The sequence below is a fragment of the Aptenodytes forsteri genome, unplaced genomic scaffold (genome assembly GCF_000699145.1).
Source record: "Aptenodytes forsteri isolate BGI_AS27 unplaced genomic scaffold, ASM69914v1 Scaffold257, whole genome shotgun sequence".
NCBI classification, from domain to species: domain Eukaryota; kingdom Metazoa; phylum Chordata; class Aves; order Sphenisciformes; family Spheniscidae; genus Aptenodytes; species Aptenodytes forsteri.
In genome coordinates, this window is record NW_008795194.1 from 4,371,852 (window position 1) to 4,386,748 (window position 14,897).

Sequence of the window (14,897 nt, forward strand, 5' to 3'; positions counted from 1 at the left end):
TACAAACCTTTTACTGTAAGGTGTGTTGTACAATTTGCCCTGCCAGCATCATTAGTCACTAGACAAGTGTACTCTCCGCTTTGAAGAGGAGTTACATCAAATAACTCAAGCTCCACAATGGAGTCCTCCAAGTAGATATTGCATTTGTCCCCTGGCACAAGCTCATTGGCCCCTCTAAACCAGTTCACCTTAAAAGGAGGGGTTCCTCTGATAACACAGGTAAAAGTGATGCTTGTGCCTGGCAAGACATCCAGAGGCTCTGGTGTCCTCTCAAAAGAAGGCGGTTCTAAACACACAAGAGAAAAAGAGAGATAAGACAGGTTGCTACAGCATAACCCTGGCATTTCCACACACCTACTGAAGATAAAGAACAAAATCTTTATTTTCCAGTCAATAATTTTCCTCGAGTATATTTACAAAAGACCATAGGCAATTTCAAGAGAGAAAGAGAAAAGAATAGCTCAGAGAGCTTCCTGACCATTATATACTGACCTTGTACAGTCAATACAGCACTGCATTCATCTGAACCAGCTATGTTGGTAGCTTTGCAGGTGTAAGTTCCAGTATCTGAGTCACTCAGTGAATTCACTTCTAAAATACATAGGTTATCTGAAAAGGAGATTTGATGTTTTTCCCCATTGACTAACTTAAGTCCATTTCGGAACCAGGCAACAGAAATAGGAGGTGAACCCGACACTTTGCATTCCAGCAATGCTGAGGAACCCAGGACACAAGGGGTTTCCTTTAGTTTTCTTGTGAAAGAAGGAGGAATGATTCGATCTGCATAAAAAAACATAATGAATCCCTGGTTAGAGAGAAAAGGAGGGAAGGAATGGAAGAAAGGAAAGAGAACATGACCAAAAGAAAGATTTTGTAAAAGATAGAAGACAAGCAACCCAACCAACCTAAAACATCAACCGATGCTGTGCAACTGCTTTTCCCCACGTCGTTCTGCACTGCAAAAGTGTACAATCCACCATCTTCCTTTTCTGCATCCATAATTTTAAGTGTAGATACTTTATTGAGGAAAGTAATTCTGTATTTTTGGCTGCTGGTCAGCTCTTTGCCATCCTTGAACCACCCAGTGGAAAGCTCTGGTGTGCCTGCCACTTTGCACTCCAAAGTACAGGCATCTCCTATAGTAACTCTCATTGGCTCTGCTTTCTCTACAATGACTGCAGGCTCTGGAAGGAGAGACAGGTAACATGTATGGTGAAAACAGGATTTGATTAATACTAGCTATGAGTATTATAGCACTATAAGAATAGGCTTACACATTTGATACTAAGGATATCTCAGTTTGTTGGTCTGGGGAATTTTTTCAGCTCTGTTTTTTCCATGCTTTATTCTACTCTAAACTGGAGATTTCAGATGCTCTCCATAATGAAGTAAAAATGTTTTTAAACTCCTAGGAGAGAAATGCAACTGTCTGTCCCTCTCCAAGCAGGCATGAGCAGAAGGCATGACTTAGAAATCCAGTCAACTGGATCCCATCACAGTGTAGAGGCCTGTGGTTCCTTTCACCCCTATCCCTGGACAACTGGAAATAAGGAACCTGACTACTGCTTGTTGGGGACACAAGGATTCTCTGTCTTGATTGTTTTCAACTCAGCAGCATAAGCAAAGCATACAGCTGACACTAAATAGCCAAGTTCCTAACTTTAAAAAAAATCTTTTATGAACTTGTGCGTTTCACCAACCTAGAATAGTTAAGGTAGCCATGCACTCGCGACTTCCAGCATCGTTTCTGATCTGACAGATGTATTTTCCAGCATTGCTTGTCTCTGTGCGCACAAGTTGTAAAGTTGCGACATTTTCCATAAATGTGATCTTCGTGTTTTCACTTTCTCTAATAATTTCCTCTTTGTCTTTAAGCCACTGCACAGAAATTGGCTGGGAGCCCTCCACTCTTGCTTGTAACTCTACTGGTTCACCAACCACAACAGTCATGCTGTTTATTTTAGTCAAGAATTTTGGTGGTTCTGAAGAAGAAATATGCAGTTACAGTAAATACTCACAGTGCCTATGTAAAGAAGAGCAATGCAGTGCCATTGGGAGCACTGCAGAAGGCATATGTGCCGATACTTTACCTTTCAGCTTCACAGTGCAAAAACAAGTGTCACTTCCCACATTGTTCTGTGCTTTGCACTGATATTCACCAACATCTGCAGCTTCAACATTAAGGATGCGAACGCTTGTATGGTAGTTCTTAGATGTAACCTTATACTTCTTACTACTGCGGATTTGTCTCCTGTCTTTGTACCAGGTAACGTCAAACGGTGGTGTTCCTGAAATCTCACATTCCAGGTTAACCTCAGTTCCTTTGAGCACGTCTACGGGAGAGGGCTTCCTGCTAAAGACAGGAGGTTCTAACAAGGGAAGAAAGGAACATTTTTAGAAAGGAGTCTGGAGCTCTTTGACCAGCAAACAGTTTACTGATACCAGCTTCTACACAACGAGACTGCTGAGAAAATAATCAGAATGGGCAAGGACTTTCCTCATTTTCTGGGCATATTATGAAATGATCTTGCAGGGAGGTGAGCATTCAGAACTCTTAGCTCCTCTGTAGAAAAGGTAAACAGAGGGGTGACCCTTGGCAGAGAGGGTACAGGTCTTATTTAACTGGTAGTAGTCTCAAATACAGGGTGTAAAACTGACACTGATCAGTTTGGGTCTGTTCTTTTTCTTCACATTTCAGCTCTTTGATATAACAATTCCCACTATAATCTGTCTTGGATGTTGACAATCATAGAACTGGGGAACACCTAGCTTAGGACTCATCTGCATTAAGAACAACTTGTCTCTTGTTCAGGCCCTGGCAGAGGGGGTGAGGGGGCATCAAGAAACAAACATGACATAAAGAAAAAGGCAGTCCTGAAATAAGAAATTAATCTCATGTTCCTGTGGATTTCCGAGGGAAAAAACCACGAGGGAAAAACAGGACGTAATCAGAGAACAAGAGGACAGCTAACCTTTCACTGTGACTTTGGTGCTACAGCTGGCCTTGCCGGCAGGGTTGTGAGCTTCACAGATGTAGTCACCACTCTCATCAGTACTGAGATGATTCATTTCAAGCACAGCCACAGAGTCGATGAATGATGTCCGGAATTTTTCACTGGCAACAATTTCATGGTCATTTCTGAACCACACTACTTTAATCTCTGGAGATCCACTTACTTTGCACTCAAGCCGGGCTGAGTCACCCTGTTTGACTACTTTTGCCGCCTCTGGCTTCTTAGCAAACTTGGGTGGTTCTAAAAAACCAGAAAAGTGGGGTCAGGAAGGTCTGAATTAATACTGGAAAAAAAAAGAGGAGAGAAAAGAGCCAAACAACTGTGGGTTCCAAACACAGGGTAGGAAATTCACTTGGCAGGGTATCAAAGACCACTGAGGTGGGCTTGGCAAAAAGGAAAGAAAAGAAATAGAAGAAAAGACTGCAACACAACAAGAAAGAGTGCACACCTGTTACCATCAATGTCGTAGTGCAAGAGTCACTGCCAACGTCATTTGAAACGTGGCAAGTGTAGTGCCCACTCCTAGAAGTATCCACCGAATAGAGGGTTAAGAACCCAGTTGACCCTTCAATCCCAATGAAACAAGTTGGACCAGATACAAGTTCTAAGTCTTCTTTGAACCACTTTACTGTAAAGGGTGGTGTTCCTTTTAGTGTGGCCTTAAACTCCACTGTGGAATCTGGAATAGCTTGCTGGCTTTCAGGTTTTACTAAGAAGCTTGGTGGCTCTGCAGTTTTTAAGAAAAAGAAATATTCAGTTACATCAAAGATGTCTAAGAATGAAGAAAATTAGTGAGGTTAGCATGGAGACCAAGTTTTCAGCATTAATATTAAGAGGTATGGGAGTGTTATGTTAGCATAAGATTTAAGGTATTTTCCCAGCATCTATCACAAATAAGAAGTAGTAAAAGATTTTCAAACCTTTCACAGTCAGAACAGCACTGCAAGAATCGTTCCCGGCAACATTAGAGACACTGCATGTGTAATTTGCACTGTCTTCCAGCTCTAGATTAGCAATCTCGAGTGACACAGTGTTCTCATGGCACAGGCTTCTATATTTTGCACTGTCAGTTATCTCTTTCCCATCCTTAAACCATTTTGCAGTAATGGGGAGTGACCCAGAAACTTTGCACTCCATTTGGATAGAAGATCCCAGAACGGTATCCTTTTTGGTTAGCTTTTTGATAAATGCAGGAGGAATTGATTGATCTGCCCAACACAAAAAATGGCAAAAACACGCTGGTTACCTTCTTGCCTCTCTCTCACAAACAGATTTTTTTTTTTTTTTATTCCTTCCCTGCTGGATTGGCGAATTTGCCAAATGACAATACAAACCTAGCACAGTCAGAACAGCTTCACAGGTGCTACTTCCGAAGTCATTTTCAACCTTAAAACTGTATGTACCACTATCCTCCTTTGATACAGGTTCAATCCTGAAACTGGCCACATTGTTTTCAAAGCTCATTGTGTAGTATCTACTGGGCAGGAGCTGTTTGCCGTCTTTGTACCATCTTATTCGGAGCTCTGGTGTCCCAGCCACAGTACACTCCAAAGTCACAGGGTCTCTTTCAGTGACTTTAAATGATTTAGCCTTTTCTATGATCCGTGCAGGCTCTGAGGTATAAAGTGTATAAAAATGGCAGTTAGTTACACAGATAGGGGACTGACTTTCCAAGTACTCATCAAGGATGAGCTTGAAGGGTTACATCTTGTACACACCTTGTACAAAAAGCAAAGCAAAGCACTTCTCCAAGCCAGACTCGTTCTTTGCCTGGCAAGTGTATCTCCCTCTGTGGCTGAGATCAACATTGGTAAGTTCCAGTGTGGCCACGCTGTTCTCAAAGGTAACATGGTGGTGCTCATCGTCTTCTAGTATTTTCTCATCTTTTATCCATGACACAGATAAGGGTTGAGCGCCTGCTATGACGCACTGGAAGAATGCAGTACCTTTCAAAATGCTAGTGACGTTCTCCAGCTTCTTGACAAAGGATGGCGGTTCTGTGGTGTGAGGTTTTGTTTGTTGTTTGGAAGAGAAGTCATGGAAAGGGAATAGGGGAAAGAGAGATCATATAAAGTCGTTCTGGTCACTACAGTTTAGCTAGGGAATGTAATGTTTGGGGTATGCTTCCTAGAGGACTGACCTTTCAAGCTGAGCCTTGTGCTGCAAGAACAGCTCCCACCTTCATTTGATATAATACACTGATATTCACCAACATCTGAGACATCACAGTTAGTCACATTAAGAGTAAATATTGATTCTTTGGTGGAGATGGCATATTTCTTGCTGCTGAACATCTCTTTATTGTTCTTCAGCCACTTCACCTCAAATGGAGGAGTACCAATCACCTCACACTCGAGTGTGGCCTCCAAACCCTTCACTACCTCGGTGGGTCTCAACTCCCGAACAAATGTTGGAGGCTCTACAAAGAGAATGAGGGGAAAGTAGATAGTAACCTTGAATGGTTTTGAGGGGAGAATTAGCCTCCCCTACTCCATCACCCCAGCTATGTGGCATAGCTGGATGATGACAAGATGTTCAAAACCAACCTTTTACTTTCAGCTCGACGCTGCAGCTTTCACTACCTGCATCATTGTGGGCTTCACAAACATAAATCCCACTATCTGACACTCTGGCTTGGGTGACTTTCAAAGTGGCTAAACCATCTATGAAGGTGATGCCGTACTTAGCTTGGTCAGTCACTTCGTTCCCGTCCAGGTACCATGTGACGTGGATCTCTGGCGTGCCTACTACCTGGCACTCGAAAGTGGTGGACTGTCCTTCACGCAAAGCTACTACAGAAGTTGGCATCTGAATAAATCTGGGGGGCTCTAGAAGATGGACAGAAAAGGTGAGACTTTATAATATTCAAGGTGGTTTAAAGAAATACAAAGGTTTCCTACCCCCTCCCCCCCTAATTGCACAGAAAAACCGGAACCACAAAGATGAGAAGAACATGGGGTTGCACACCTTTTACAAACAGAGCTGCTTTGCAAGTTGCAGTCCCCACATCATTGCTTATCTGACAAGTGTAGTTCCCGGTGTCAGATGTCCTAGCTAAGAAGAGCTCCAGTACACTAGACGTGTCATCCTTCCAGACAGATCGATTGGCTCCAGAGAGGAGCTCCTGGCTGTCTTTAAACCACTTTATCTGCAGAGGAGTAGAGCCTTTCACCAGTGCTTTGAACTGAACCCTAGCATTGGGCACAACCTCTTGGGACTGGGGTTTTTCCACAAAATATGGTGGTTCTATAACATGTAAAAAGGAAGAAAGAGGATTACTCTGAGACAGGGGAATTCCAAAATTATGAATGAGAGACTTAACACAAGACAAAGAAGGAGCTCAAACCTTTGACTGTTAAGAACCCACTGCATTGGTTGCTTCCTGCCTTATTTGTTGCTTCACAGGTGTAAGAGCCACTGTCTGTGCCTTCCAGTTTATTGATTTCTAGAAATGCAGTATTATCATGGAAAGAGTATTTGTGCTTTTCACTTGCTGTTATTTCTTGGCCGTCCTTGTACCACTGGATACTTATAGGATGTGAACCAGACACTATGCACTCCAGGTGGACAAAAGACCCCTTAATGCTGTCCATTTTCTTGAGCTTTTTGGTGAATTTAGGTGGTATAATGAGATCTATCCAAGACAGAGTAAAAAGACAAAGTATGACATTTAACCTTGATTGTGGCAGATGTCAGCTCAGGAGAAAAGATTTTGTATGTAAAAACAATGATAAAAGAGAGCCCATACACACCTAGGACGTTAATGCTGGCAGAACAGCTGCTGCTCCCAACGTCATTGTGAACCTCAAAAATGTATTCCCCACTATCTTTCTTTTCTGCATGAAGCACCTTTAGGACTGAGACAGTATCTGTAACACTGATCTTATATTTTGGGCCTAGCATCAGTTCCTTGCCATCTTTGAACCATTTGGCTGTAATATCTTTTGTTCCCGAAAATTTACACTGCAAGGTTGCTGGGTCTCCCTCAGTCACATCTATTGACACGGCCTTGTCCACAATTGTAGCAGGTTCTGTTGTAAACAAGGAGATAGAGTGTTAAGGGCATCTGTAAAAAATCACAAGGGAACCGTCTGAGATCACTGCAAGCCCTCAGGGTAGGACCAACCTTTGACAGTCAGCAGAGCAGAACACCTCTGAATTCCCGCCTCATTTTTAGCCTGACAGAAATATTTCCCATCATGTTTCAGTTCAATAGACCTCACCAGAAGAGTGGCAACATTGTTCACAAAGGTCATTTTGATATTGTTGTCTTCAATCACTTCATCATTGTCTTTCAGCCAGGACACAGTGATGGGCAAGGAGCCTTTAATAGCAGCCTGAAACACGACCGTGCCCCCTCGAAGGGAACTAATGTTTTCTATCCTCTTCAAGAACTGTGGGGGCTCTGGCAGGAAGAAAGTGGCTATGTAAGTATGGGTCTGGTGCATGACAGTGTGGCATGGAAACCACACTGGGATAAGAGCATGCTAGTGGCATTCTGCACCTTGCACTAACCTTTCAGTGTGACCTCCGAACTGCAGAGGCAGCTCCCGACATCGTTTGTTACTCTACACTGATACTCGCCAACATCAGAAGCATCAAACCTGAAAACGTGGAGGCTAATCAAAGATTTCTCAATGCTTATTCTGTGCTTCTTACTGCTCCGCACGGGTTTATCATCTTTCACCCAAAACACTTCAAAGGGAGGTGTGCCAAGCACCTCACACTCCAAAACCACATCAGAATCCTTCAAGACTTCCATGGATTGAAACTCCTTGCTAAAAGAAGGTGACTCTACAGTGCAAAAGAGAGAGTGCAGTTTGTATTAATCATACTTTGGAAGCCTGTAAAACTGCACTGAGTTTAAAGAGACTAGCTGGGTGGCTGGATGTTACACACACCTTTGATTGTAACAACACTACTGCAAATATCTTTTCCAGCATCATTTTTGGCCTCGCAAATGTATTCCCCACTGTCTTCAGTCTCAACCTCTGTAAGATGGAGTATTGCCAAGGATTTTGCAAAAGACATCCTGTATTTGTTACTCTCTTTTAGCTCTCTATCATCCTTGAACCACGTGATTTTGATCTCAGGAGTACCAGTGACTTCACAGGTCAGCTCAGCGTATCCACCTTTCTTTACCAGATGTGTTGGCTCTAGCTTCTCCTTGAAGGCAGCAGGTTCTGTGGATTTAAGAAGAGTGTTCAGGACAAAGAAGGCAAGAAAGAGTGCCACTGGGTCAATCCAGCAGCTGAAAGTTTAAAAGAGAGTAAGAATGCAAACCTTTTACAAACAAATTTGCGCTGCATGTTACTGAACCAGCTATATTGGAAACTTTGCAGGTGTATTTTCCTGAGTCTGTTGGTTTGACTGCATAAAGCTCCAAGTAGCTAGCTAATGCTTCTGTCATAATGTAGCAGGCTCCTCCTGTCACCAGCTCAGTATCATCTTTAAACCATTTCACTGTCAGTGGTGTTGTGCCTTTAAATGTGCCTTTGAAACGTACAGTTGATGCAGGCAGTACATCTTGGGACTCTGGTTCTACAGTGAAGCTGGGTGGCTCTAGATTGTGTTTAAAGGAAAAAATTGTCAAGAGTAAGACACATGGCCTGCACTTTGGGGAAGAAAAGTATTATCACATGAAAAGTAAAACTCCAAGAAATGTGAAACAAATTGCCAAACCTTTTATAAACAAAGTGCTACTGCTGTCTTTGCTACCAGCAGAGTTTGTGGCTCTGCAAATGTAGACCCCAGCGTCACTTGCATCTAAGTGTTTTATTTCCAGAGATGCAGAGCCTTCTGTGAAGTGTACTGTGTATTTGGCACTTGAAGTGATCTCAGTGTCCTGCTTAAACCAAGAGACAGTCATTGGAAGAGAGCCTGAAATTTTGCAGTCTAGGCGGCACGAGGTGCTAATGATGCTGTCAATATTCTTCAGTGGTTTAGTAAAGAATGGAGGGAGAGTGCGATCTGTTGAGAGTAAAAAAGATGAAAGAAATTAACACATAAGCAAAACAGGCATGCAGTTCTGCTTCTGGCTCTGTTGGGCTCAGAGCAGAGTAGCAGGGCTCTTTGCAAAGAGTCAGTACCAACCTAGCACAGTGAAGCTGGTAGTACAAGAGCTGATGCCCACATCGTTGGATATCTCAAAGGTGTACTCGCCACTGTCCTGCATTTCAGTGGCATAAAACTTGAGCTGGGCAATGTTATTTTTAAAGCTGATCCTATATTTTTTGCTGGCAGGTAGTGGCCTTCCATCTTTGAACCATTTGGTTTTTAGTTCTGGAGTGCCTGTGACAGTGTACTCCAAAATGGCTGGTTCCCCTGCTGTTACCTGGATCATTTCGGATTTTTCAATGATTTTGGCAGGTTCTACAACAGAATTAAACAATTGGTGTTAAGGACAAAAGGAAATTGCTCTTCCTTTCAGGTGGGAGACAATGCAGGGATCACAGTACTACTCCACTGACCTTTCACTGCTAGTTCACCAAAGCAGGACTGACTTCCTGCATCATTCTCAGCCACACAGGTGTACTTGCCACCAGAGCTCAGCTGGACACCAGTAATTTGCAGCGTTGCTAGACCGTGTTCAAATGTCACTCTCACTTTGTTATCATCTTGAATAATGTCTTTGCCCTTCATCCACATCACAGAAATAGGCTCTGACCCTTTCACCACAGCCTGTAATGTAATACTATCTCCAGCCAGAGCTGTCACATTTTCGATTTTCTTAACAAAAGATGGTGGTTCTAGTTCAAAGAAAAGGGACAAGAAGAAATACTTATTTCCCATTTCACATCATCCCATGAAATCTACTGCTTAAAGACAGTTTTATGAGACAGTATGTGCAGTACATGGCGCAATTCAGCAAAAGAGCAGGCAAGGAGAAGAGCTGCATTCCCCAGCTGGGAGCTAATGCATGGCCCTTTAAGCTCAACGCCCTTCAAATTCTCAGGTTTGACGCCAGATAAGAGTTAAGATATACACAGAATTTTAAGAGAAGAAGAAGAAGACACTCTCCCTCCCCACCCTCCCTAGCCACCCACAAATCCAAAGAAAAGATATTTTAAGAAATGAGAGGTTCTTGCCAATCCCTTCAGGAAGTGGAGTTTTCTCTCTCACTAACCTTTCAAGATGTATGTTGCACTGCATATGCACTTCCCGACTTCGTTAGCTATCACACATTCGTATTCACCGACATCCGCACTATTAAATGAGGACACCTCCAGAGAAATAACAGATTTCTGAGAGGTCAACCTGTATTTTTTACTACTGCGAATCTGTTTCTTGTCTTTGTACCAGCTAATCTCAAACGGTCCAGTGCCAGCAACCTCACACTGAAGAACGGTATTTGTTCCCTTTACTACCTCTGCTGGTTCAAGTGTTCGGATGAAAGATGGAGGCTCTATAAAAGCAGCAAGAAATAATTAGTCACCCATGCAAAAAAAAAGGAAGGGAAGATTTTTCTCCAGAATGGACTGGCAGCAGCAAGAAGAACAGACCTTTGACGACTACTTCGGTGGTGCAGCTGTCACTTCCAACCTCGTTTACAGCTTCACATCCCACTGTCATCAACTTTCATCTCCAAAATATCTAACACACTAACACAATTGACAAAGGACATCCTGTGTGTGTTGCTTTGATGGATTTCCTTATTGTTCTTGAACCAAGTAACCTGGATTTCAGGAGACCCTTTGATTTTGCATTGAAGGCGAGAATGGACTGGCAGCAGCAAGAAGAACAGACCTTTGACGACTACTTCGGTGGTGCAGCTGTCACTTCCAACCTCGTTTACAGCTTCACATGAGTAGCTCCCACTGTCATCAACTTTCATCTCCAAAATATCTAACACAGCCACAGAATTGACAAAGGACATCCTGTGTGTGTTGCTTTGATGGATTTCCTTATTGTTCTTGAACCAAGTAACCTGGATTTCAGGAGACCCTTTGATTTTGCATTGAAGGCGTGCAGAGTCACCTGGGGTCAGTAAATAAGACGGATCGACCTTCTTCACAAAGGATGGTGGTTCTAAAAATGGGAAGAAAAGAAAAGGGAAGAAAGGGGACAAAGGGGAAGAAAGGGGAAGAAAGTGGAAAAGGAAAAGAGAAAAAGGAAAGAAGGGTGAAATACAAAGCTTTGAAAGATTGGTTCCTAGCGCAAGAACAAAACATGACTTCAGAAAAGATCAACATAATCTTTGCTGAGCTGCAGTTCTTGTGGTTTCTCTTGTCCTCTCCGTCCACCTCTCCCCTGCATGCAGGAGCAATTCTTGGATCTGGCTGGTGAAAAAAATATTGAAGCAACACACAGAGCACTGGAAGGCAGCAGGGGAAAGGAGCAAGAGGTGAATGGACCTGATGGCAGGTCTGAGAAGAGTTCACAGCGTGATTTTAGCCCAAAGAAGTCTTTTGCCTGCAAAAGAAGAAATGGGGAACCAAAGAAGAGCAAAGGTAAAGGGGGCATAGGACTATCTTACCTCTGACTGTGACACTGGCAGAAGAGGAGCTGCTTCCTGCTTCGTTTGAGGCGATGCACACATAATGGCCTGAATCCTTGAGCTTAGCCAGAGGAATCTCAAGTGAGGCTATTTTGTCTTCAAAGTAAATCTTATAATCTTTGCCTGGAGGGATTTTGTTTCCATCCTTTGTCCACCCTACTGTTACTTTCCTGTCTTCATCTACCTGACATTCAAGACGTATTTTTTTATTGACTGCTGACTGCACTGACTGCAAAACTTTAATAAAGTGGGGCTTGTCTATAATGACCATTTCAGCCTGGCAAATGTCAGCCCCAAACTTGTTGGAAGCTTTGCAAGTGTAAATCCCTCTGTCACTGGTGGTGAGAAGGGAAATTTCTAACACATGTTTATTTTCCACTTTGGAGATCTTGTGGTGGTCCGAAGGTGAAATGGTCATGCCATCTTTCTGCCAGGCGACGTCAATGACTGGAGTGCCCGAAACAGTACACAGGAACTTGGCACTTTTGCCCACAAAAGTAGTGATAGATTCAGGTCTGGTAAGAAATGTTGGTGGAAATGCTTCTGCAAAACAAAGGGGTTCAATGTTATCCAGAGGTGAGGACCAGAGCTTATGTTTTTTCTCCACATTTGCCACTGACAGAGAGCAAGAGGGGTCAGTTTGTCACTGAACACCCTTAAGCAAAAGAAGCCAGCAGTGAAGGAGATAAGAGGTGTTAAAAATGATGAATTTTCGGCTTTTGGTTTTGTACTTGAGTCTGTATATTGCTCCAGAGCTTGAAGACATTTTGAATCTCTGGAGCAATGTGCAAACTAAAGGAAAATAAACCAAAAGCCAAAACTTCCTCCCCGAAGACTGACATGTTTGCGCACCATTCCCTCAAGATGGACAAGTTTGCATGCATTTCACAGTTTGTGCATCTTTCTTTAGTCTCTAGCATCTGGCGTTTAGCAAAGACCACATAAAGACTCCTCCCACAAAGAAAAAAGGATAAAAAAATCACCATATACTAAAAGTAAAAAAAATGGTGTTTGTTTGTTTGTTTTTAAGAAAAAAAAAAGATAATTGTATAGCTCTCAATAGACAAAAAAGTTTGCACATTGGAACAGCTTTAAATGCTCTTTTGTTTGTTTAAGAAGATCTATTTCCCCAATCACACAGAGTTCCCCTCTGGCCATGGCACACATGTTCAGGTACTCATAGCTTCATAGCCTGCCTCACAAGTATAGCTGCAGGATGAACATAGGGTGGTAGGAAAATCACACAGTGATTATTACACCAAAGAAATCAGATTTAAAAGTGTATGTTTTCTTGTTGTCTGGAAGTTAAATGAACCTTCTTCAAGAATGTATTCACAAACCAATGCCATTCTGTTGACTACCTAGTTCCTCCCGCTCTCTTTTTCCCCATTCTTTTTTCCCTTCTGAAACTTTTTACACTGATTCCCTTTTCTAGGTACAGAAAGCACCTAAAAGCAGCATTCACAAAAATTATTCCTTCTCTATGCTTGTGCCTGCCAAAATTAGGTATGGATTATGTATAACAATGGCAATCAAGAGCCCTACCATAAGCATTTGTAAGTATAGCAGTGAAAGCATTACAATATACCAAGATATTTTATGGAGAAGTGGTGCTTGGAAGTCTGTACTTACCAGTTACTGTTAAAAGGGCTGTAGAGCTTACACTGCCATGCTGGTTGGAAGCCTTACAGCTATACTCTCCATAGTCAACAACCTGAGGCCTTGGGATCTCCAGTGTCGAGAGGTAGTTAGAGGTGCGAATGGAGTATTTGTCCCCATCATATATCTCTCTGCCAGCTTTGTACCACTGGAACCTGACATTGGGAGCAGTCTCTACCTCACAGGTAAACTTGGCCACGTGATTTACAGCCACCTCCAGAGATTCAAGCCTTCTCCTCAGGATCGGTGCAACTGAAATCAGAAGCAGAGAGTAAGTCAAAGCCTTGCCTGCTGACGTTCTGGAAAGTAACAATGAAGGGACTGACTGAAAAAAAAAAAAAAAGTGATTTACTTGCAATCCACATAAAGTGACTGTAAAAGAAAAGAATATCTGTAAGAAATGAAAGCAGTTCCAGGCTCAGTGGACAGACAGCGTTACGGTGCATAATGACATCAGGAAACACAGTGGTGATACTGGAAAAAAAATGTGCAATAGCAATGCACAATAACAATGTGATACAAACATATACCACACTATTCTGGAGCTGTGAGAAATTATGGTGTGAATGAGAAATTGTGCTAAAACTGTGCAATGACTCTAAAGAGTGAAAGAGGGTGCAGCAGTGAGAAAAGTGGGAAGAGCAGGTCCACCTCATAGGCAACAATGGGAAGAAGTGGTCGGGACTGAGATACAGCATGTCCTGACTGTGCTTGTGTGATGGGAACGGGAAGCAATGAAGTTTGTGATCAAAGACTGGGGTGAGGGAAGTGAGAGACTTTGCAATGTGGTAAAAGGAGGCCATAAATCCAAAGAGAAAGGGGGCCCTCTGATTAGTGACATGATGGTATTAATATTGTATCATCTGTATCCAAAGATATAGACACATAGTACGGCAGTTTCATTAGTAGAGCAGTGTATTAGAAGGCAGTATTTTATCTCCATAATCCAACCTCTTTTAACAACTGTGAGTTTTGCTGCTGTTGCTCTTTTTCCACCTTGATTCAGCGCCTCACAGGTGTACTCTCCTTGGTGAATCTCCCCACGCACTTCGCTTATTACTAGTGTGTACGTGTCCTGATCTCGCAAACACTTGAATTTGTTGCCTGAAGACACCAGTTTACCCTCAAAGTACCAGTTCACCTCTCTGACATTTGTTATGACAGACACCAGACTGACACTCTCCCCTTCCTCCACAACAGTGTCGACCAGTTTGCTGTGTATGATGGGATAACTCTCTTTGCCCAGCTCATCCTCTAGCTTCCCAGCTCTAGTTTCCAGACCCTCTCTGCCCTCTTCCTCACGTATTTCTTCCCTTTTCTCCTTCCTTTTCAGTATTTCTGTGGGTGTCTCAATGGGAACACCTGTGGAGGCTACATCAGCAGTGGCTGCAGCTGTGCCCACATCCTTGATTTGACCATGCTCAGTCACAGCATTGATTACTTGTGCAGACAAAGGCTGCTCCAGGGGTATTTCTGTCTCCATAGTCCTCTCAGCCTGCTGGGGCTTGAGCTCAGAGGTATCATCACAGGATTTTCCTGAGAGAAGTGGACTGGGATGGACTGGCAATGCTTTGGATTTTTCATCTGTCAAGAGATGTTTTTCTTCACAAATAAGAGAATAGAAAGCCTCCTTCAAGACCGTTTTCTGGTCAGCTGCCTGAATGCTGACTTCTCCCAAGGTGACTGGGATTTCTATGGGACAGAGTCCTCCTGTCGTCACAACATAG

The 14,897-nt window shown here is 42.9% G+C and overlaps 1 protein-coding gene across 1 annotated transcript in view; it reads right to left on the minus strand.

The window, feature by feature from the left end:
- Positions 1-14,897, minus strand: part of TTN (titin) — a 257,627-nt gene that overhangs the window by 186,504 nt on the left and 56,226 nt on the right. The window contains exons 44-69 of the mRNA XM_019471879.1: positions 13,144-13,422; positions 11,491-12,054; positions 10,761-11,042; positions 10,141-10,419; positions 9,485-9,763; positions 9,108-9,386; positions 8,697-8,984; positions 8,298-8,576; positions 7,916-8,197; positions 7,530-7,808; positions 7,141-7,419; positions 6,767-7,045; positions 6,361-6,648; positions 5,982-6,260; positions 5,561-5,842; positions 5,155-5,433; positions 4,733-5,011; positions 4,349-4,627; positions 3,935-4,222; positions 3,463-3,741; positions 2,973-3,254; positions 2,091-2,369; positions 1,701-1,982; positions 906-1,184; positions 493-780; positions 8-286 (exon numbers count right to left, since the gene is read on the minus strand). Coding sequence (XP_019327424.1) covers positions 8-286; positions 493-780; positions 906-1,184; positions 1,701-1,982; positions 2,091-2,369; positions 2,973-3,254; positions 3,463-3,741; positions 3,935-4,222; positions 4,349-4,627; positions 4,733-5,011; positions 5,155-5,433; positions 5,561-5,842; positions 5,982-6,260; positions 6,361-6,648; positions 6,767-7,045; positions 7,141-7,419; positions 7,530-7,808; positions 7,916-8,197; positions 8,298-8,576; positions 8,697-8,984; positions 9,108-9,386; positions 9,485-9,763; positions 10,141-10,419; positions 10,761-11,042; positions 11,491-12,054; positions 13,144-13,422 — 7,590 coding nt within the window. The remainder of the gene's footprint in view (positions 1-7; positions 287-492; positions 781-905; positions 1,185-1,700; positions 1,983-2,090; positions 2,370-2,972; positions 3,255-3,462; positions 3,742-3,934; positions 4,223-4,348; positions 4,628-4,732; positions 5,012-5,154; positions 5,434-5,560; positions 5,843-5,981; positions 6,261-6,360; positions 6,649-6,766; positions 7,046-7,140; positions 7,420-7,529; positions 7,809-7,915; positions 8,198-8,297; positions 8,577-8,696; positions 8,985-9,107; positions 9,387-9,484; positions 9,764-10,140; positions 10,420-10,760; positions 11,043-11,490; positions 12,055-13,143; positions 13,423-14,897) is intronic.